Source organism: Micropterus salmoides, unplaced genomic scaffold (genome assembly GCF_014851395.1).
Source record: "Micropterus salmoides isolate LMB-PRFRI ecotype aquatic unplaced genomic scaffold, ASM1485139v1 Ms_hic_scaffold_2, whole genome shotgun sequence".
NCBI lineage: Eukaryota > Metazoa > Chordata > Actinopteri > Centrarchiformes > Centrarchidae > Micropterus > Micropterus salmoides.
This window is the reverse complement of record NW_024041150.1, coordinates 2,541,189-2,563,726: the sequence shown is the minus strand read 5'-3', so window position 1 is coordinate 2,563,726 and position 22,538 is coordinate 2,541,189. Positions and strand designations below refer to the sequence as shown.

At 38.8% G+C, this 22,538-nt stretch overlaps 1 protein-coding gene across 3 annotated transcripts in view; it reads right to left on the bottom strand.

Annotated features, from left to right (window-relative positions):
- Nucleotides 1-1,584: 1,584 nt before the first annotated feature.
- The window catches only part of gfra1a (gdnf family receptor alpha 1a), a 107,313-nt gene continuing 86,359 nt past the window's right edge, over nucleotides 1,585-22,538 (bottom strand). For all 3 annotated transcript variants that reach the window (XM_038732379.1, XM_038732377.1, XM_038732378.1), the window contains 3 exons: nucleotides 16,345-16,526; nucleotides 8,685-8,731; nucleotides 1,585-5,047 (listed from right to left, as the gene is read on the bottom strand). In XM_038732379.1, coding sequence (XP_038588307.1) covers nucleotides 5,035-5,047; nucleotides 8,685-8,731; nucleotides 16,345-16,526 — 242 coding nt within the window. In that variant the 3' untranslated portion in view covers nucleotides 1,585-5,034. The remainder of the gene's footprint in view (nucleotides 5,048-8,684; nucleotides 8,732-16,344; nucleotides 16,527-22,538) is intronic.

Genomic DNA, 22,538 nt, shown 5'->3' with positions numbered 1-22,538 from the left:
GCCAAAATTGCACAATAGACTTGGCTGACTGTGACAAACTAAAAAGATGACCGTGTTAATGAACTGTGTTCCTGTCTAGCTACATCTGTTGGTAATGTGCCAAAGTCAATTTCCTAATGTTCCCCACATTTTTATTTTATGCCATTTAATTAGACCTTCTGAGATAGTTTACTGTAACCAGCTAAACTGGTGACTTATGCTGACATCAATTTACATGTTTTTTTACTAACAGTATGTATTAGTTAATTAAATGCAGGTAGATAGCCTTTATGTTGCCTTTAGTTGATGGTTTACCATTTATAATATGAGCTTTCATGGCTATTTTGACTGGTATAGGTTGATTTTAGTTTAATTGGTTATAATGTTACTTTTTTTTTAAACAATCTAATTAATTTAGTAGTTATATGAAACATCGAATTGTCTAAAAGAGTAAATTGAATTGTCCTTGCTGCAAAAAGGACTGTAGATAACTTTTAAACAGTTATTAATTCGGTTGTATGGTACCATTTCACAAAACAATATTAGTTCCAGTGACTATTACAGTAGTGCCACTTGCTAAAAAGTGGTCCACTTCAGCTGTACCCATCCAGTTGTTCACAAACTGATAGTGGTTCGCCTGGGTCCCTTGAGACCCTTGAGGTCCTGGACCTGGGTGTGGCTGCACCTCTCCTATCCCCAGCTGCACCACCTGTAATAAATACCCAACCTACTGTGTCTATCACTAATAAGCTTGAGTTACTGCGTGCTCACATTTTGACTGACACATTGTCGGTACATTTTCTTTCAGAGCTAAAAAACAATGCGTTGGTGGTGCCACTTGCCTTCCTCGTTATTCTGCAAGGTCATTGTGTTTCATGAGCATTGTTGGATGGTAATTGAGTTCAGCCTCAGGAAGCCTTCCTGGAACTGTTATTTTGAAGAAGAAATGATGAAAAACTGAACGTCTAAACATTTTTGGAGAATAGAGTAAGTTGTTTTATTGACTTTTTTTGGGCTTCTTCCAATTCAATCCACTAAAAATTGCTTTTAAGCTGCAACAACTCCTGAAATTAATGCAATTTAATTTTATATAAGAGGTTAACAAGCCTGAAGATTCTCTAATGTAATTTCTCAGTTATCTCAGTAGATAATGTAAGTAGTAATAGATTCAAACTGAACATAAAATGACTCATCAACCAAGTTGTTTGCAGGTGAACACATCCACCTCAACCCTACAGGATTAACTTTAGTCTGGTTTGCCTTTTGTTTCTCCTCATGCAGCACTAATACAGTATCACAGAGAGTCGGCCTGATGTGACCTCTCCTCCTCACGCCAGTTGGCCAAAGCTAAAAAGCTACCAGAAACCTCAGATGACTCTTTCTTTATCCGGTCTCATCTCTTCGCTCTTCACTTTTCCTTTGGCTTGGTAGCCCGAGGTCAGCAACATTAACTCGTACGGTCTTATCAGACCCTCAGGATAACCTCAACTGACCTCAAATGTTCTTTAATCGTTTATGTCACCTATCCTATCTGTATTTTCCACATGTCTGCTGGTTCCTCTCATCCTTGTTCAGTGAAATAACACCACGTACAAACAGTCTGGGTGATTTAACAGTTTTTAATCATAACTTTTGTACAATAGATTTTACATTTTCACAAGCTAAGAAGGTAATGATGCCGTATATCAGAGGGAGTCTGCATCTCCAAAAATCCATTTTTGGTATTTTGAAACAACAGGCTGGGTGGATATGGACAGCAAACATATTTAACTTTAGCTCAGCTCAGAGGAACTCTTCAAAGAAATGTAAAGCCCATGTATAAACTTTACTTCATCTCATAGTCCAGGGCCAATGAAGACATGACACTGGGATTCAAATATGAAATGATCAGATGTACTATAAGACACAATTCTGAGAAATGTAATGTAGGTTTTAATCATGTAGCAACTCATAACATTTCTGTTTAACTTTCCATCCACAATGCACACGTCCAGTCTGTGGGAATTTTCCCACTTACCCACTTCTGGTCAAATATACCATAAAAAAGCCTTTAATGCTGCTGTGTAGAATATATTTGTCTGATTGATTTATTTCCTTCTTAATCATCATGCAATCACAATTTCTTTCTTGCTCGACTTCTAGTTGTTGTCACTAGAATTATTTCAGCCTTAAAAACCAAAATAATTACAGTAAAAAAATGTAAATATGAGCTATCTGTAACCAGTCCATCTCCTTCACTTCAACTCATCAAAACAGCAAAAATTAGTAAAAGATAGAAAAATAATTTTAAATCTTAGCCAAAAAACTCAATACTATATTTAAGCAACATCATAAATGGGGCTTTTTAACTACAGTAGGAGAGTTATTGATATCCTCTTTCTCAGATGCAATAATCATGTACATACTGGGAGAAATATACACATAAGTTGTTATAAAAAACAATATTCTGGTTTATTCAATGTACTCTATGTTGTATCTGAATGTCAAAATAGCTCACAATGCTCTGGAATAGAATATCATCAGACATTTATTTGTCCAATTTATAATTTCAGCCAAGTACATACAGTGCATATACCATGTTTATGCTCGGTAAATAACATTTAAGTTCTGCTATACATTAATCATGTTTTGAAAAGCTACATAAACCCAAGCTGCGTGTCAGAAATGCTCCTGTCACTGTCCAAATGGCTAAAGTAACTTGCTGAACATGCCACAGTGATGTATGTGAACGTCTTGATCATGTGTTGTTGGGAGCTTTATTTCCTGTTTGGAGAGTTCGAAAACCATATGCCTGCGTCTACATATGAGAATTGAATAAGATTGCGATGCTGTGGCTGGGATTTTCCCAGCAGTCCTCTGGATCAGACATACAAAAAGTGGTTTGGCGATTCACACACAGTAAGTAACAAGTCAGACTCATAAAAAGACAGAAATGACCGTTTGCTAAACCCCTCCCCCGAACAATAATTCTTTAATCGAAACTTAGCAACTACAGCTACGCAAAGCATTTTTTTTTTACACTTTGAAGTTCAATCAACATGCTGAAGTGGTGTTCACAGGGCAACTAAAAAGAATCCAACCAGGTAAAAGGGTGGTGTCGGTAAAAGTGCAGGGAATGGGTTAAACAGTGTCAGTTCTCTGCTGCTAATGTTAGCACACCTACTGCAGCCGGAGCATGCTTACCCAGGTTATGTTTGTCAAACACATCCTCAAAGCCATTTCTCTTTTCTCAAATTTGTGTTGTTTGTTCAAGTGTGTCTTTGTAGAAAATTGAGACACATTATAATAAAATAACAATGCTTAAATTTCTCCTTATAACGCTGCAGTGCTAACGAGCTCTATCCTTCAGTACAACAATGCTTCTACTTTATTCCCATATCTCCTAAATGAGTCATCAAATGATGACTGTTTGCCTGGTATCTATATTACAAGCTTTAGCACTGCTGATATCGCAGTCCTGAGTTAGCAACATATGTAACACAAACCCCTTTTTTCAGTATTCACATTTTCAAATAGGTCAGATGTAAAGAATTTTCCATCTGAAATCAAAGACATATTATTCTAGAAATAACTACCAATGTCAAGTAGCGATACTGCATACATGCCATGCTAGAACACGAAACTCCACGGTTGTTGTGATGGTACCTAAGAGTATTTGGGTTTAGCAAATGGTCAATTTCAAGCAGTCGCTTCCTCCCCAAAAACGTGTCGACAATTTTACAATTGAGGCAACAAGTCGTAATACTGAACTGAAAGAAAAGGACGCTTTGCATCGATGGAGGTGTGTGTTACCGTTGAATATACGCTACAACAATAAGCCTATTTTTTTCCTCAGCTCTTGTTTTTGTGGACACAGTGCAGCAAAGTACATCAAAACTAAAAAAGAAAAACAAATGTTCAGGTGAAACTGCAACAGCTTCTCCGTCCCCGGCCATAGAGAAACACTGAATGTGGCTTAGACTGTTATAAGTATGTACAATCACTAATGAGTGGAGTGGATTCAGCCATCCACAGCAGCGTGTGTCCTGTGACCTCAGAGTATCACTCATTTGGCAAAAACCAGGTGTAAAAAAAAAAAAAAAAGGGAGCAGAAAGCCTGGCGGTGAGTGTGTTTCTGTGTGTTTTTGTCTGAATGTGTGAAAATGTGCAGTATGTGTTTGTGGGTCTTCGCCTGTGTGCTTTTGCCAGCGGCGATGTGTGTTCAGTACGAGCTACAGTAAAGACGGTTTGGGCACAGATGTTCTAACTTGTTTTAATTTGTTGGTGTTCACCCTGAAAAAAAAAAATTCAAGTGATATTTTTCTCAGGTAAATATCCACGTGGACCTTTCATAAAAATGTAAAATACCAGATCACGTCATTATCAAAACATACACAAACCACAGAGGAGACTGAATAACACCTAAAAGCTTGCCCAAATGATAAAATGTAGCCATCACTGAACTGACTGTGACGAAAGATCCCACTTATAGCCTCAACACACAAACAGACGTGGGTGAAAACTGATTTGACGACTCAATGCTAATATACATTGTGTGTACCTTTCCAAGAGCAACCAGCTGTGGTTTATTGGAATGTAGTCCTCGAGTATTTTCTCATTTCTGCCCAACATGGACGCTTTAAATCCCTTTTTTTCCAACTAACCCGGAAGGAAACACACAGCCAAACTGAGTTAACACGTATAGTAGATCACCATTTTAGCACGCAGCTGCAATGCAAAAAACAACAAAACAAAAATCCAAAAATTCATTAAAAAAATTAAAGTAGGAATAAAAAGAGAGATAGAATCTATAGGGGAAATAAAAATACAACAGGTATTACTGAGAAGAAAGGATATAATTTCTTGTTTTGCTCTTTCTTTTATACAAATGTGTGTTTGTCAGTCCGTTGTAGTTTGTTGCTGCGAAGCGATGAGGCTACAAGACGCCTGGCGAGGAGAGCGCCTGCAGGCTGCAGTACCACAGCCAGAACAGTGGAGGCAGCAGAGAGGCAAGGCCTGATGGCCGTTTGGAGACAGCCGAGTTCCTCGGGATGGCGTTGGACGTACTTGGGCCGACTAGCTGAGGGTCCTGAGAGAGACACAGAGAGGCACAGAGAGTTTAGTAAAAAAAAAAACAGTCATACCGAGCTATGTGACGCTCATTGTCTGTGGTTTTTATTCAATTTTCACAGATATTTCCTTTTCAACACTGTAATGATGGCTCTTCCCTGAAATACAAAAACAATATTCATGTCTTCTGCATGAAGCCTTGTCATCTGGTAAGGACTTTTCACCTGGGACATAAGCTTTTTTGCATCATTACACCAACGAATTAGCATGATACCATTTATGTCGTCTGTTTTGCAGGCTTCTTTTTCACAAACGAGTCAGCTGAACACATTCAAAAGTCACATGGGGACAGATTTTCCCACCAAATTACTCATGCAATGCTAGGTAGCTAGGTAGCTCTATTTGTTCAAATCTAGCAGTGATTTCAAGTCATTTCAATCTGCAAAACAGTTGTCATCGGAAAAGGGAAGCCAGCTTTTGTGTGCTAACATCTGAAATCAAGAACCCATTGTTCCAAAAATGATGACTCTGGATATGTTTACAATGTACAGGTTATATAATATGCCACAGTTGAATTGTAAACTTAAAATGTAAAGCTTGACAGGCAAAGCTAAATGTGTTGGATTAGTGAAATATTTATTTAAAGTGATTAAGCCTTTTCCCTGCAAGGGACAGCTGTTTAGGCACTAGCGTTTTTTAATAATATATTTCTAGTTTAAGGGGAATATAATGAACCTTTGTGCTAAAATCTGAATTTAAAGCATTATGCTCAATCTGGTTTGTATATAAAAGTTAGTATATATACATTCCTTCTTTCTCAAAGTAAGATTGACCTCACATTGCCTTGGAAAATATGTATTTTCAGAGACAACTAGTTTCTACATAACTGAGGCCCGGCCAGATTGTGGCATACACAAGTTTCATGAATCAGCTGTGGCAGGTGCCTCTGGATCTAATCCACAGCAGATTCTGGGAATGTTTTCATGACAGCTTGATAAATGATAAACAAACAATAACATAAAAGGCTGCCAAACATTTCAAACATCATGCGCCATTGTAGCTTTTTTTTTTTAGGTACTTAGGTACTTATCTTTATTCATATACGCATCACTCATTGGAGAATTTGACTTTTTATTTGTCTATACCCTGGTGATTTGTTTGCCATTACCGGCATCTTACACACTAGGACACAAAATGGACTGTAGGTGAAAATAATTTAATTCATGCACAGAAGAGGTGGCATACTTCAAGACATCAGGCTTTAAATTCAATAATATCACCTACAAAAACTACTAAATATATTCTTCTGGTATGACACAGTATCAAAAGGTTGTTTTTATAGCTAGAATGCCACAGTGGAAAGCTGAAAAGCATGTGTGCGTGTGTGTGTGTGTGCATTTGCATGTGCCACAATGCATAAGTATGTGTGTATAGAGCTCCACCACTGGTCTTTGGCGTTCTAATAAAGCTGCAAGCTAACGGCTGGGTCATCTCCCCGAGACCTGTCCCTGCCTCTATTAAATGCCAGTCCAGCGCATAACCATGCCTTATTATTGTACAATGACATTTACAGTGAACTTTAAAAGCCACCAGATAAGCAACAAACCCATTTCAGCCTCAAAGGAACTACAAAGAACAGGAGTTTACAAAGGAGGCAAGAAGGATTGCCACGGCAATCACTGTCAGAGGAAGGTGAGCGAGTACAGCGAGGTTGGATCAGAGTTTGTGATTATTTGGTAACTCGAGCAATCGCTTTGTGGTCTTAGATAAAATGTTTCCTGAGATAAAATACTGAAATGGTTTGAGATTTCATCTCCCAACACAAGTTGTGTGCCTGAATTTTTAGGATGTGAAATGTTCCCCAGATTAAAGACATAATTCTTTGACCCGGCATACCTATGCAAAAAATATGTGTTATCTAGGACTGACCCCGAATAGTCGAAGATTTGATGCTCGATGGGTGGAGCCTGATTCGACGAGCCAATCTCACAGTCGAATCTTCGCAGTGGCGTTATGAAAGATGGATCATACCATTATGGATATATGGGGGAGCTCAACGTCTCATTTTACATAGAACTACAGGTTTTCTCCCAGTAAGTTAATATACAGCCTCTTATGATATACATTTCAACATATAATGCTGTAAATAAAACTGTGAAAAGAAAGCTTTTAATAATAAATATTTTTAAAGAGGTCATATTATGCTTTTTGCCTTTTTCCTTCTCCACTGTTGAGTTATATATCTTTTTTTATACATGTATTAGGTTTGCAAAATGAAAAAGGGAGTTCCCATCTCCCACAGAAAACTGCCTTAAAACAGCTTGTTTGTAGTCCAGCCGTTTCCCTTTCATCCCTGTGACGTCACTGGGATGAAAGCAACATGCGCGTCATATAACGCTCGCCAAACGGCTAGTCCAACACGCACTCAAAAACACCGGTGGAAAAACATTGAGCTGCAGCACACACCTCTCCTCCAGGCAGTCAACGGACATAAAGTTGTTCCTGTGATGTAGAGACAGAGCTCAGTTAAAACTTTATGGATGAAAGATCCTTTTGTTACAGATTAATAACTCACCACTCTGAAACTCTCGCTCCAGTCTATGTTGCTAAGCTGGTAAGAGGATATACAGCTGAAACGAAGCTGTATACCGGCTTCTCACTGACCCGCCCTTCTCTGCTTCTGATTGGCTAGTAGTTCTTAACCTGGAAACTGTGCGTGTGCAACTCCCAAGAAAGATTTGGTACAAATAAGATGCAGCTCAAGAGTGGAGCGTACAACACATAGGGTGAAAAGAGGAGCTGCAGTAATGTGCAGCATGACAAAAAATATGGTGTTTTTTTAATTAAACCATGTAAACCTGTTCTAGTACAACCCCTAAATAAGATTTTGAACCTGAAAATAATCATAATACCACCTCTTTAAAGTGTGTGAATAAATCCAAAATTTTAACCCTAGCCTTAAGGTTCAGTGTGTGTGTGTGTGTGTGTGTGTGTGTGTGTGTGTGTGTGTGCAGGTGAGCGGAGAGAAACAGGTCAACAATAATCCTCGGTTTTGCCAGAAATGCAGTGTAAGTTACAGTGAGTAATGAACATGTATCATGTATCATGTATGTAGCTGCAGCTTCTCAAGATTAAAGCAGAGCTACTGTGTGTAATTCTCATTCGAATATATAAATCCTTAGTCAGGGACAACCCTAATGTTGTCCAAATGCACGGCAATAATATGCTTGCAGAGACTTGAAACTTGTTTCAAACAGGGCAATTTGTCACTACAATTATTCTGGCATCTTTATTTTCCGTCAGAAATATGTTATTTTGGTATAACTCTATTGTAATAATTGTAACAAAGAAGTAAGAGGGTGAGAAAATTAGTACTTTTTACAAGGAAGTTCAGAGGGAACATTTTAATTAACTGACAACATCAGATGCCAAGATGGTAAGATGGGACAGACCTGCCTAACTCTGGGTAAGTTGTTATTGAATCACTTCAAGTATTTTATCCTGTCATGACATGTAGTTGCTTTTAATTGACTAGAAGTAAAATTTTAAGTAGAATGTGACTCTGTTTTTGTCTAGAACTACATTTGTTGAACATTTTATTCATTGTCTCATGACTGAATTGTGAATTTCACAAAATGAAATGACAAAAAACTTACCAACAGAAGACCCCATCAGCAGTTGAGTTTGACTTCAATTTCTGAGCCTGCAACAGAAAAGATAAAAAGAATCACAATCCATGTTACAACCCAAAAAACATCCACAAAAAAAGATTCATGTTTGTACTTTTGTTAATGACAAAAGATCATGACACAGATAATATATTAATGAAGTTTCAAGGTTAACTAATATCTTAAAGTCTGCATGTTAAGTCACGACACAACAGCATTTTAGTGCTTTGATGACTATCAAATTGAGACTGAAGTGAAAGTCGATACGAGGATCTGCATTAATTAATTTGCTCTGATCAACATTCGATGGAACAATCTAAAATCTAATTAGTCTGAAAATATTCTGTCAATACGTTTACACACCAGGTACAAACAACACAAAGACATCAGTGTTCAAACACTGTGACTAAACTTCAAAAAACCATCACATTCAGTCTGTACGTTTATGAAAGCCCGGTGCTGATCTGATCACAAAAAGCAGATTGGAAACTAAAGCCAAATTGGAAAAACTACAATAACCTTGAAGAGTTTACCCTGAGAGCCTGTTAAACTTTTAAAGCCTCTGATATTATGACTCAAAGGAGAAGAACAGCGAGACTCAGCACAGAGGGACAGTCAAACCCAGAATCAGATTTCATCTCCGATTTATCATTCAGTGGCTGTCGCACGCTCACGCCGTCTTTGATTCCATCTCTCGCGCACACACACACACACACACAGACACACACACACACATTTTTCATGTGTGTAAATGTAAGAAGCTGCTCTGGGATGATGCTTTAATTTCTTGACTGCGTTTTTCAAGTAACTTACTGCTTATTTATTAATAGTGGAATATTAACATTTTTGCGTAGATTTAGGCAACTAAAATTACACCTTCAGGGTTTAAATAAACCAACACTGACTCTAAGTTGTAAGTTTACTGAATGCAAATGTATGTAATGTATAGAATCTTTAGCTAATCTCTCTTTAATCTCTCTCTGATGTCTTCAGAGGAAAGACAGACTAACCCATGGCTAATGGATGGCAGAGAGGTAAAGTTCCCATCCACCACTGCAACAATCTAAAGTTTGATAATGTGTTCGTTCAAACACAACTGCGGTGTCAACTCTTTATTAAGTCGTTCATTGGTAAAACAACCCTATCACAAGACAAAAATGTCAATAAGGATGAGGGAATTTCCACACATCAATCAACTCGGAGCACAAACTGATAAGACAACTGAAACAGCTCCAGAGTGACGAGGTCGGCAACACATGGTTATTGTTAAGGTGCCACATAAATCATACCAACCTCAGAGTTTACTCTAAGGAAAACCTTATTAAAAAGCTCTAACTATAACCGTGACCTTATTACTCCAGTTTAAAATTAAAAAAAATAATACAATCAAGTCCTGAACAGAAAAATGTACATGACATTTGTTCAGTGATGACGCATCACATTGGTAATCTTCATTCTCTCCTCTTTACTCTTCAGGTAAATTACAAGACAGTGATTACCACTTGTGTTGATTGCAAGCCCACAATGAGTTGATCTGCTGATTTGCAGCCAAGCCTTGTAATCAGCATCTGAACATCTCATATTTTCTTTCTGTATTTGCTATATTACGCATCTGATTATGAATTTGATACTTTGCGCAGGAGTTTTTGGCTTATGAGAAGATTCTCTTGTGTCCTTGTGTGCATACTGAAAGTTTGTATTCAGGATCAATGCTGTTAGTGAATGTAACTCCAGTTTTGGCTTCTGGGTATTTATATGTGTGTGTGTATGTGTGTTTGCTCCGGCTGTAGGTGTGACAGAATAATAAATGGCTCCAGTATACAGTATCGTGAATTCAGACCAAAAATAGGGATGTACAGGTTGTTGCAGGCATAGTAATACAGAAGGTGAGAAACTGAATTCTGTTATTACACCGTTGCTTCAGCACTGAAAAAAAAAGCCAAAGCTCGGGTGGAATGATGTCTATAAATCATGGTCTATTTGCTGGCCTCTGCATAAACACGCAAACAAAAGAACAAGCCAAGAATTCCAAGAGTGGAAACAGAAAATTGGTCTGAGCAACACAATGACTAACCAAAACTTACATCAGTTTGTGTTTCATGATGAGGTCCCATCTGTGTTTGGAGTCATTGTTTAGATGCATTAAAAGTTTTAAACACATTCACAGAAACACGGAGAAAGCATAATGACACTAAACTTTTACAGCTTGTTGCTGAAATCCTAAGAGCACTTTCAGTGTTTCAAAACAAAACATTTGGAAATTTAAATTATATTATTGTGACTTTAGAATTTAGATTCCATTTACAAGTAGTTTTTTTTACTGTTATAACGTCTCTGTAAGATGATTGAAAACCAACAAATTCAGCAGTTTAGAAACTTTTTAGACGTCTTGTCTTGACTAAAATATGAGATCCACTTAATGGCACATTCTGGATCCAATATGTAATCCAATTATAAGCAAAAGAGTCACTCAAAACACAAGATTAGACCTGTCTCTCACTTGTAAAACTGATAAAATTGTCAAATAGTTTAACACAACGACAACCACACAACTAGACAACTAAATATAAATCATCAGTGTTCTTTCTGATGCATTAAAAGATTTGTTTATATCCATTTTTATTCAAAACTAACAAATGCAGCAACCCATGTTTTCTCACTTACATCTACTGTAGCACTGGCACTAGACATTCGGACACTTTCGGTTTTAAGTCTATACTTACATGTCTCTGCGATGTCTGAGACAGATGGGTACAGTATCTTAAAACCTATCAGCATGGGTAGATATCACTGTTTCATCACAAGTTGGGTGACCTGACCCTTTAAATTATATCACACTACTATGAAAGCTTAGCTTATGAATACATGCATATGAAAACCATGTAAAGCTGTGCCTACTGTACCTTGTAAGTATCCTATAATATTAAACAATTGCAAAGCTTATTTCAAATTCAAAAATGTTTGGATGTCAACAAGTTCATATATATATTCCTGCCTTGTGTCCACGTGTTTTGGATTTGCCTAATACCTGCCTGTTCTGAAAAGTCACATTAGCATGTGGTAGATTTCCATATTTGTCCAGGGCACGTCTTGCCTGCTTTGGAGTCAACTATATTCATAAGAACAGGCTGATGTAGCCCTGGGGCTTGTAAACTATTTGTGTGTGTGTGTATGCCTGTGTGCTCTGGCACATGTGTGTTTATGTTGTTTTATCTGTGTTGTGTTTGCTGTGGGCCAAGCTAGCTCTGCTGTGTGACGAAGGGAAAGCAGTCCTTCAAGGGTTTTAACTTCTAAAACAACAAAAAGGAATAAAATAAAGAAAGCTTCTTCTCACTTGCCATATGTTCACATCACACAAGACTAGAGTCTACAGCCATGTTAACGGGTCTGTGATGCAGTGCTTTGAGCGAAATACTTACGTTGACATGCACTTGCAATGACACTTAAGCAGATATGTTTACGATTAGCATGCTAACATTTGCTAATTAGCGCAAAGTAAATCAAAGGCTGTATTTACGTTTGCATGTATTTGGTCATGAGTGTTGACCTGATGGTGGTACTAGACAGAAAAAGTCTTAACAAAAAGGATTACCAAAGTCAGTAAAAGGTAATACCTGGGAACCATGACTGTATGTACCAAATGTTGTGCCAACACAGAACAAGTGGAACTTTGAACTGCTGGTGGCAGACAAGCGAATGCAGAAGTCCCTTAAACCTGCATTATATCAAACGGCCAGTAGGGGGCGACTCCTCTGGTTGCAAAAAGAAGTCCGGTTCCATTAGAAATAATGTTAAAATGACCGTACTTCTCAGCTGATTTATTACCTCAGTAAACACTTATCATAATGAGTTTATGGTTTCAATCGCTAGTTTCAAGTCTTCTTTAATACAGCATGATTTTCATTTAGTAAATTATGGTCCCATTTAGAGGAAAATAGACCGGAAAGCAGAGCATGCTATCAAGGCGGGACTATCTGTGATTGACAAGTCGTTACCATGGCAAGAGACACTCGTACCCACGGCACTGCGTAAATTTAACCAGCGCCGTTGAAAAAGCTCATTAGGACTTGGCTCACTTTCTCCGGTGAGTATACAAATTTAGACAAAAGACAAAATTATCATCCCGGTTAAAAAGACAGATGCACCTAGCTAAGCAAGCTAGGTAGCTCCACGCTGAGCCGCTGGTTGCAAGAAATCAACATGGCGGCGCTCTAACGGCCAAACTCGAGGCTTCAAAATGGCAGTCCACAAACCAACGGGTGACGTCACGATGACTAAGGCCACTTCTTTTAGACAGTCCATGTGTGGCACAATAGGAAACATCAGGGGATCAGCAATCATAAAGATTCATGAGATATTTCAGCTTGAACCAACTGTGGGCCACCTGTCAGACAGAACAACATAGGCATGGCTAAAAAGACGTCTTTAATACAGGTATGGATGACAAAATAGAAGACAGGATCTCCTTAAATTTTAGCTTAAAGTCAAAAACACTTTCCTTGTGTTGTCTGAGCATTTCACAAAGGAGTCAAACTCAATTTGAGAACTCTGACAAACGGGAAGGTGGAAGGTGCACAAGTCTCCTCCAGTTCCTAAGAAGATCTCACTGGAAGCTGAGGAGCTTTACACCTTTCATTCCTTTTTCTCCTCTCTTTGATCTTTTCTGTCATGCCGAGGTAGTTGGACTGTCTGACTGTTGAGAGGTTCTGAGTCACTGGCTAATGGTTATTATTCTGCATGTATGTGGGTGTGTGTATGTGTGTGAAAGAGAGAGAGAGAGAGAGAGAGATCAATGAGGAGAGTGGAGTGAATCGTCTCACAGGCCTGTCCCCAGAGTATGTCATTACAACAACATAGCCTGCCTTGATGCCTACACACACACACACACACACACACACACACAAAATCACACTAGAAAAATGGTTTAACACAACTCTCTCATTAACTTGTATTTGACGTGCTATCAGAGCAGTGCCAACAGCTAACACGCACCAGTACACCACCAAAGCTCATTATCAGTACAGACCGTGTGTATATACATGTGTGTGTGTGTGTGTGTCAGCAAGTGAGTGCACTTGTATTTGTGTGTACTTATGTGTGCTGACATGAGTGTGTAATTGCATCTACTGTATCTACAATATCTGTCTGTGTGAACTAAACTTGCAGGACTGAATGCCTACATATCTGTGTGTGTGTGTGTGTGTGTGTGTGTGTTTCTGGGGCAGTCCTATTATTCTAGTCTTGTTTTTCTGAAAACAGCAATGGACATAAAGTTAAAGGCACACTCTGTAATTAACAACAAACAAAGGGGTAACCAGGTGACTTTTCAAAACACAGGATTGGGAGGAAGAATTGTAAAAACACTGTGCAAACTTTCTGCATTCTAATGTTACAGAATATCAAAATTAATTTCACTGTATGAAGATAAATATACACTAAGAGTAAGTCTTTGCAACACAAACATATTTGCCATAAATAGTGATCAATGGGTAAATGTGTGGTGATGGAGCAATGGGTAAGACACATGCCTTTGGTGTGAGAGACCCGGTTCAATTCCCCACTGTGACACATCCCAAGACCTCTGACATATATAGAAAGTGTAAGTCGCTTTGGATAAAAGCATCAGCTAAAATGAATAAATATAAAATACAGCGTTTAAAAGCAAGATTTAACAGTTCACTCAACTGTGATTTTAGCAACAGAGCTGAATTCATTAATATCTCTATATTAAAAATTGATCAACTTACAATCTGTAATGTGAAAGGGGTCGCCACACAGATTTATTAGACAGCTCTGCGTTTCCACTCAGCTCTACAGAGCATTTTAGTATCTTTCATGTCATAGTTTTGGTAGCTCTACTGTTCTGGTTCACGATCACCGCTCTCATCAACACCGTTACTAGTAGTGTTAACTTTTGTCGGACGAAACTAAACGAAATAGATTCGTCAACGACCTTTTTTTTCCCCTGACTAAAATGAGACGATGCCATGCCATATTGTTGCCGAAAAATTATGACAGGCAATATTTTCTCCCTCTAAATTTTCACCCAAACCGTGTGTTCATTCAGTGGTATTTTGCTTCCTGTGCTTTGAATGCTGGCCGACCGGGGCGGCGCCTGGTGAGCCGCCAATGAGAGCATTGACAGTTCTCTCCCATGCAGCAACAAAAAACAATCCAAATACTCTGCACAGTGTACAACAACACAGACATAGAAAGTGACGTTTATAGTTAAGATTGTTGTTTGCAGAAAGAAATGATTAAGGTGGATTTCAGTTTGAAATTGCTGGAGGATTTTCTGTAAACGTGGGTAAACAATAACTTTTTTGATTTTATGATGCTTCATCGGGTTACAGTATTATTATATGTGAAATGGCTCTCTGAGTCCCTGTCATCGCTCTGCAGGTAATGACAGTACAAACCCCACTTCCTCCTCCCCCACCAGGAGGAGCCCATCACCGGTGTTCAGGATTGCTGCTTGTGATCCCTGTGTTTCATCAGCCAGATAACTGTTGTTCCTGTAGAGCAGGAGTGGCTTCTCCAACTGAGAGCAGATTCTTATTGGGCACAATGGGAGTGACACACATACAGGACCACGCGTGTCAACAGCTTATCCTGCGTACAGGGTCGCGGGGTGAAAGGTGGGGTACAACCCTGGACAGGTCGCCAGCTACACATAGACATACAACCACAGTCACACTCACACCTAAGGACAATTTTAGAGACACCAGTTAACCTAGCCTGCATGTCTTTGGACAGTGGGAGGAAAAAAAGCCAAGTGGAGGATGAATGAGTCATAGTAACTAACATTTTAATGCTTTACCACAAGTAAAGGACGAGTTCGAATTAGTATTTATAAATGTACCAATACTTTCACTAAATGATTTGCTGCAGTGACATACTGCTGGTTCTGTATGCATGACTGCTGAGTCTACTACTACTAAGCTATGATGACAAAAAGAAATCACAACTATTTTTAGAAAACAAATTAAAACAAATTTCTCAAGTAATACTGGTATTAAGTTTATTTATAGTTTTCCTTATTACAATTTGGACTTTTTATCAAAGCTGCATTTGGTGATTTCACTAGAGGGTCGAAAGACTCTAAATCAAACTCGCACAGCTCTGCAAACAGCTGCCTACTTGCACATCGATCAGACACAGAGTGACATTATCATTCCATTAGAGTCGTAAGCTCAATTTTCAATCTCCTTTTAGCTCTGGTTTGGTTTCCACCAACTCATGAGAAAGAATATTAGCTCTTAAGATGCTGAATGTTTCACTTTCTCCACCAGCCACTTGTAAACTACAACTTGCCTGTGGCGGTTTGCTGCAAACTGCATGAATAAGACTTACGTTTGCAACAGGATTCTTTTGAACCCTTTATTTTTAGTATTTGATTCAGTGTTTTAACTTATAAACAAATGAAACTGGCCTGAAAATACAAGGAGACAGAAAGTGAGCCACAGGATGACAGGCGGTGAGGTATGCAACAGAAACAGACAGACCGGCAGTAAGATAGCTAAATATGACCAGACACTGTAGATATATGGAAGGTGAGACTGATAGAAAAGGATAGAAAGATCAGCAGGTCAGATAAAGCGCACTGAGAGCCTCTAAACACAGTTGTGTCTGTGCGTGCATGTCTAACCTGTAGGCTGCCACAGAAGTGGTAGATGCCAGGGTCTGGGTTAATGTTGTTGTCGATGGTGTTGGGGTTGCGCTCGCGGTTCCTCTGGTAGGGTGTGGTGGTGGAAGTGGTGGTCTGGACAGGGGACATTGGCTGCCAAACTCCCACGTCTGTCCCGTTCCCAAAGGCCTGGATGGCATTACCTAGAGAGGTTAAGTGAGAGATGGCACTAATCAGATGTGAACAACAAATACTTCTTTGAGGGAGGTGAGTTGTAGACATAAAGTTAATACGTAATGCTTGGAAAGCTATAATTTACTGGTGAACAGGTGAAATAACTAGCTGTGCCACCTGCTATGATGTACACCAACCAGGACACACAGACTGAAATATCTTTCAGAATAAGCAAGTTTATCCTGACTAAGATGTCATTTTTGTTTTACTTCCGATTATAAAGGCTGCAAACACATATCTTGATGAGGCAGACTTTTAGATAGACCATAAATACTACCTCCTAATTTCAAGCAGCTCACTTTAACATTGAGCTGGACCTCATTTCAAAATAAAACTTTATATTGCAACGGCCTAAACCGCAATTAAAGGTGAGTTAGAAGATACTTAGGTTTTGTTATCACTTCCCCCACATTATAAATTCACCACACAGTCAAAAAACTGAGTGCTGATGTGGCTATTTACCATTAGAGTCCATTAGTGGCCCTATTAATAGCGTTCTATGCTTTGATGTAAAATGCACACACGGACACACACGCACACACAAGGGCGCGCACAAACACACACACACACATCAGAGGAAGGCTGAGCTTTACAGAGCTGCTGTTTGAACGTAATGATATTCTTGTTCTTCTGACCCTGTTACTGCGGTAAAAGAAGGGTGAGCTTATTGCATAACGGATCTTTAACCCCACGGAAATATTCACTCTCACATGTGCAAAGACACATGGGTATGTCTACATGATGTACTTTCTGTATGCATATATTCATCTTGTTGGACCAGGTCATTGTTTTTCACTGTATTCGATGCCGAATTAAAAAAAACACCACAAAATAGTCAAAGCATCGTCATAAATGGTACTGTAGATGTAGATGATCTGTTTAAAAACGATTGCATCCATAGACAATTGTCACAGATGTGCAACAACACCCCAAAACTGCAACGCCACTCCACATAAAAGATGTCGACAGTATTCAAAATAAACTCAGGCAAGTGAAATATAGAATCAATCAAAAAAATAAAATGTATAAAAACCTGTAAACACAAGATGTCATTAGTCTCCTATTGAAATAAAACACATGTTCCTGTTTATCACTGCCAGCTTTAAGTAACCCATCAGTCTTTTCTTCGCGTTGCTCTATCTGTACAGATACGCTAGACACCATAAACAACCGCCACTATTGAAATATGAGCATTCATTCAAAGGTGTATCACAACAAGTGATGTTGGCTTTTATGTCTCATTTAAACACCTGCCAGAATAACTGCTGTCTCTGAATATGATGTTGGCAGCAGCCAGAACTGTTCTGCTTAAAGGGGTAAATTCTTTCAAATAAACATCGGTTTCTATAATTAATCAAAGCAATAGCACTTCTTAACTTTTAGTTGAAACAACAGATCAGAAAACACTCATATGAGTCATACAGACCATTTTTGAAATACACCCACATACATTGTTTTTTTGCTAGGACCTGCGGAGTAAAGTTTTTGTCAACGCCTCACCTCCACATTGTGACATCCTAAAGCCCTAAAGTTGCTCTGCAGGACCACGGGAGTAACTGCTGCAGTACTGGCAGCATTCATCCTCCAGATGTTGACAACTGAGTAGGATGATTGATAGTGAGTATTTATCCAATCAGTGACCTACCCTCGTCTCCTTACGGTGTTTTCTGAAAGCACCCATGGCAGCATTCCCTAATTCCTGCTGACTGAGATATATCAGGGTTGTGTTCGGCATCTCAGCAGGTCAGAATTACCCCCAGTGTCCTCAATAGCTTAACTTCTCATTGCATGTCTGACAGATATCCATTAGCATACAGTGGATTTCTTGGAGAAGTATTTTTTGACAGCTGAACCAGTCGCCTGTTAAGGACAAGGGTCTGGATATTAGTGTGCATGTAAATATATTGGTGTGAGTGGACTGACTTGTGCCTGGATAAACTTAAACACATGTTCAGTGTTATTGTACGTAGCATGGTCTCACCCTCCTCTCCTCTTTCTGTTCATTCCCCCTGTGGAAGCAGCTTCTGCTTAACCTTAACCTAGAAAGAACCTTTGAGTTAGTTCCACGCTGCACATTTAATAAATGTGACTATTAATCTTGAACTAAGTAGAACCGGAGACTCCATCACTTCATCTGCTTGTTGAAGACCAGACATCCCGAAAGATGGAAAGACTTTCTCTCTGTCTCGTAATGACAAACAGACAAACAATTAAATTATTTTTTTGGAAAATCTGTGATGATGAAATGCATGTTTACATTTTATTTAGTGAGTTCAATTCATATATTTTGTTTCAATGTTTATATTGTATATGTAAGCAAGAGTAAGCACATACTGTATGTATCTGATTAGGGCATCCCATTTAAAAGACAAGCCGTGGCTCTGAGCTAAACCGGCTTTTAGAACAAATCTGTACTTTTCTGCAAACTAATGCTGTCTGATTTTGTTTCTCAACATACTTGTTTAACATTTTCCAAGTCTTGAAAAGTAAGTTCTGTATAAAAAAGCTGTAAGCTTCATATCTGAGATGCAATAATCAGCAAAAAAAAAAGTAATTTTAATTGTCAATATCCTGCAGCCCTGATATGTGCGACTTTTCTCATGAGTGTGCATGTGCACATTTAATTTTTGCTTATGTGTGAGAGCATGTGATTGTGTAGCTGCTAGCTTTGTGTCGAGACAGCAGAAGGCTGATTAGCATATTGTAAGTGTTGATGGGCTTCTCTGTCTCCTCACCTAAGGCCTAATTACATTCACAGCACAGTGACCGTGTGTGAAAAACAGTTTGCATCTCAAATGAAGCCTCAGGATGTCTGACGTGCATGTGTGCTTAGTTGATTCCTGTTTTATAGATATAAGTACGATATAAAATATTGTTTCTACCTCACACCTGTCTGACACTTCTGTTTATACAATCATTGTCCTTTCTGTTATTCTCAGTCAACTGAATGAGCAAAACAAACTACAAACAAATTCTCTCTAAAAACATGTCCAAGTATACGCCATATGCATTTTTATTTTCAGTTTGTATACAAGCTTGTATGTCCAGCTTTGCAAGATAGCAAATTAGCTTGCAGTTACTTGGTCTCATGATTTAAAGTGAAAGCGGAAACCTTTTTGTATGCTCAAACTCAAACATTGATGATGATGATGATGATGACTGATGATGTTTTGTTGTGACTGAAATGCCATCAGTACACCCGCTAACATGAACACATAGTATTTGCAACGCCACCTGGACAGGTGCAACATGACAAAGCTGTCAACATTTAGCAGAGTATGGAGGGTATCTTCAAATAAAGAATCTGTAACACAATCCATACAGATTAAACCTCAAGACGTGAAAGTGCTTTCAGGCAGAGCTCTAATCCTTGAGCGTATTTGAATAATAAACCATAAAACATACATAGAGCTTATGCCTTTACTCAATAGATTCAATGAAGAGTAAAGGTCACCTCTGCAACTGTTTACTGTTTACTCGGGATAATTAAAAATAATCCACAGCCACTGTAGACCGAACAAATAAACTGTGATATGCAAGATACGATATACAGCGTAGTGAGGCTGTACTTTCCCTAATTACACTTAATTTTCACTAACACTAACCTTAACCCAATGCCAAAGCTGCAGTTTATTCTAATATTAACCACCAAACCTAGACACCAGAACAGGTATTTACAAATATATTAGAAATGAACTACTTTTGCTATTGGAGCTTAAGCACCTCTGGTAATGCTGTGTTAGCTGTTAAAATCCTGAAACATTCCATAAATCTGAGAAAGACTTAGCGTGTGTTCTGAAATTAGGCCCACCTGGCCTTTAAAATGCAATCAGAGAGGATCGAAAGACCAACAAAATTAAAGGGAAGGAGCATGCTAAAATTCTTGAGGTCGTATAAAAGTGTCTCATTAATGTGCAGCTGACTTGATGGTGTCCTGCGAGCTGCTGCTTCTACAACCAATCACTTGTTCCGGGAACGGCTGATAAACACACCTAACCTAAAACCATAACAGTTGAGTATCACCTTGTAACAACAAACCGTTACTGCCCTTATTCCAAACCAATAAAGCAAGTCTTAACCCTCAAACAGCCCTTTTAAATAAGCGATGACCAGACCAAACGTCCTCAGCTTCAAGGTCTTAAACTTAAATTGATCCTAAAAGATTAAAAAAAAACCCCACATATACACATATAGACATTTTAAAGCACTACACCTAACATTCATTTAACCTTCACATATGAAAACATCACAGTGCATTTGAACAAACACGATATTATCTTCTCACTGCAGCAGATATTTGTATAAGCACTATGAGTTTGCCTCTCACAGTCTACATTACCGCTTTATCTCACTTTACATGTACGAGGTTTGCTGTAATACTATAATTATGACCATGTTGGATGGTGTGACCTTTTCATATTCAGTACATGTTTTGCAAATGGGGAGGAATGGTACAGGAAAGGCTTTCATTACATTAAAGCTCCAGTGTTTGTCTTTAATATTAAAGCACCAAACCTGGGGGTGGGGAGAAGAACGTATTTTTTCCTGTAACACTGCTTTTTTTAATTTGAATTACTTGGAATTTTTTCAAGCACTCAAAACAGTAGGGGAAAACACTTTTTGCTTGACTTCTTCTTAACCAACAGGTATATGATATAAGACATGACCGTTGATATGTAGCAAGCATGCGAGTAGACATTGCTTCATTTTAAGGGGCTGAGAGCTGAAAAGTTTGGGAACTATGTGTTAAGGGATGCTTATATTATATATATTTATATATGTGTCACAGCATGAGAAATAAGTAAAGAAGAACATTCATCCCAGGCAATTATCTTCCGTCCCTAAACAATAAAACATCTATAGAGCAGTATAAGAACAGAAATTCCTCTCTCTCTCTAAGTCTTCCCATATTCTCTCTTTCTGTCTATTCTCTTTCTTTCCCTCTTGGAGTTTCTCTCTAGTCATGACCCTGTAGCCGACGTGTGTCAGGATCTTCAGAGTTGTCAGTTCCTGTTACTGCTGAGCAAACTTAATGAGAGCAGAAAGCGGGAGGGCATGAAAGGAGGGAGATGGAGACAGGGAGATGGGATGAGTAGAAAGAAGTTAGGTGAAATATGAGTAGGAGAATAAGTAAAAGGAGGGGGTTGTAATTGTCAAATAAGTAGTAAAGGAAGATTGAGCAAGCATACAGAGTCTAAAAATGAAAATACAGAGGAGGGGCATTCCTCCACTTTGCCCTTCACTTGGCTCCCTACAGTTAAAGCAAATAATATATATATCTAGAGAGAGAGAGAGCTTGATTTAACCCACATTAACCCCCTTTGAGCTTGCAAATTTCACACTGACACACTTGGACAGCATGTATAGTGCACATCTCACACATACACTCACTGAGAAATACACAACGATATGCACACACACACACACACACACACAGGCTGTGGCAGTGCTCATTATCTTTGGCAGACCAACCTTGTTAACCCTGACTGGTAAAAAGACAACAGAGCACAGAAAACAAGAGGGAGGGAGGGGCAGAAAAAAAAAAAGAGAAGAAGAGAAGACAAATGAGAGAGCGAAAGAGAGAAGAGTTGGAGAAAATGAGGCTGCATCTTGCTGGTGTTTTCTCATCTGGCAACTGTCATCAAGGGCCCCACTTTGCTGGTGTAGAGCTCAACCACAAGCAGCAACACAACCCCCCGGCCCCTTTTTGTGACTATGGCTCATTATTTTAAATTCACACCATTTTCTAGGTCGTTCACCTACTTAAGAACACATTGACCCGCTGACTGCTTGATACAGATGTCTTGCACTTGATTGCTTCATCAATTTAATACCTAATTGAGTCCTAAACGAGGCAGCTGCGTACATTGGCAGCGTAAAGTGTGTAAATGTAGAGATAGTGGTCAATTTGTGATGCTCTATGAATGTATGATATGATGTGGTGTTAACAGGAGTCACTGGGGAGCTTTGTAGTTCCCCTT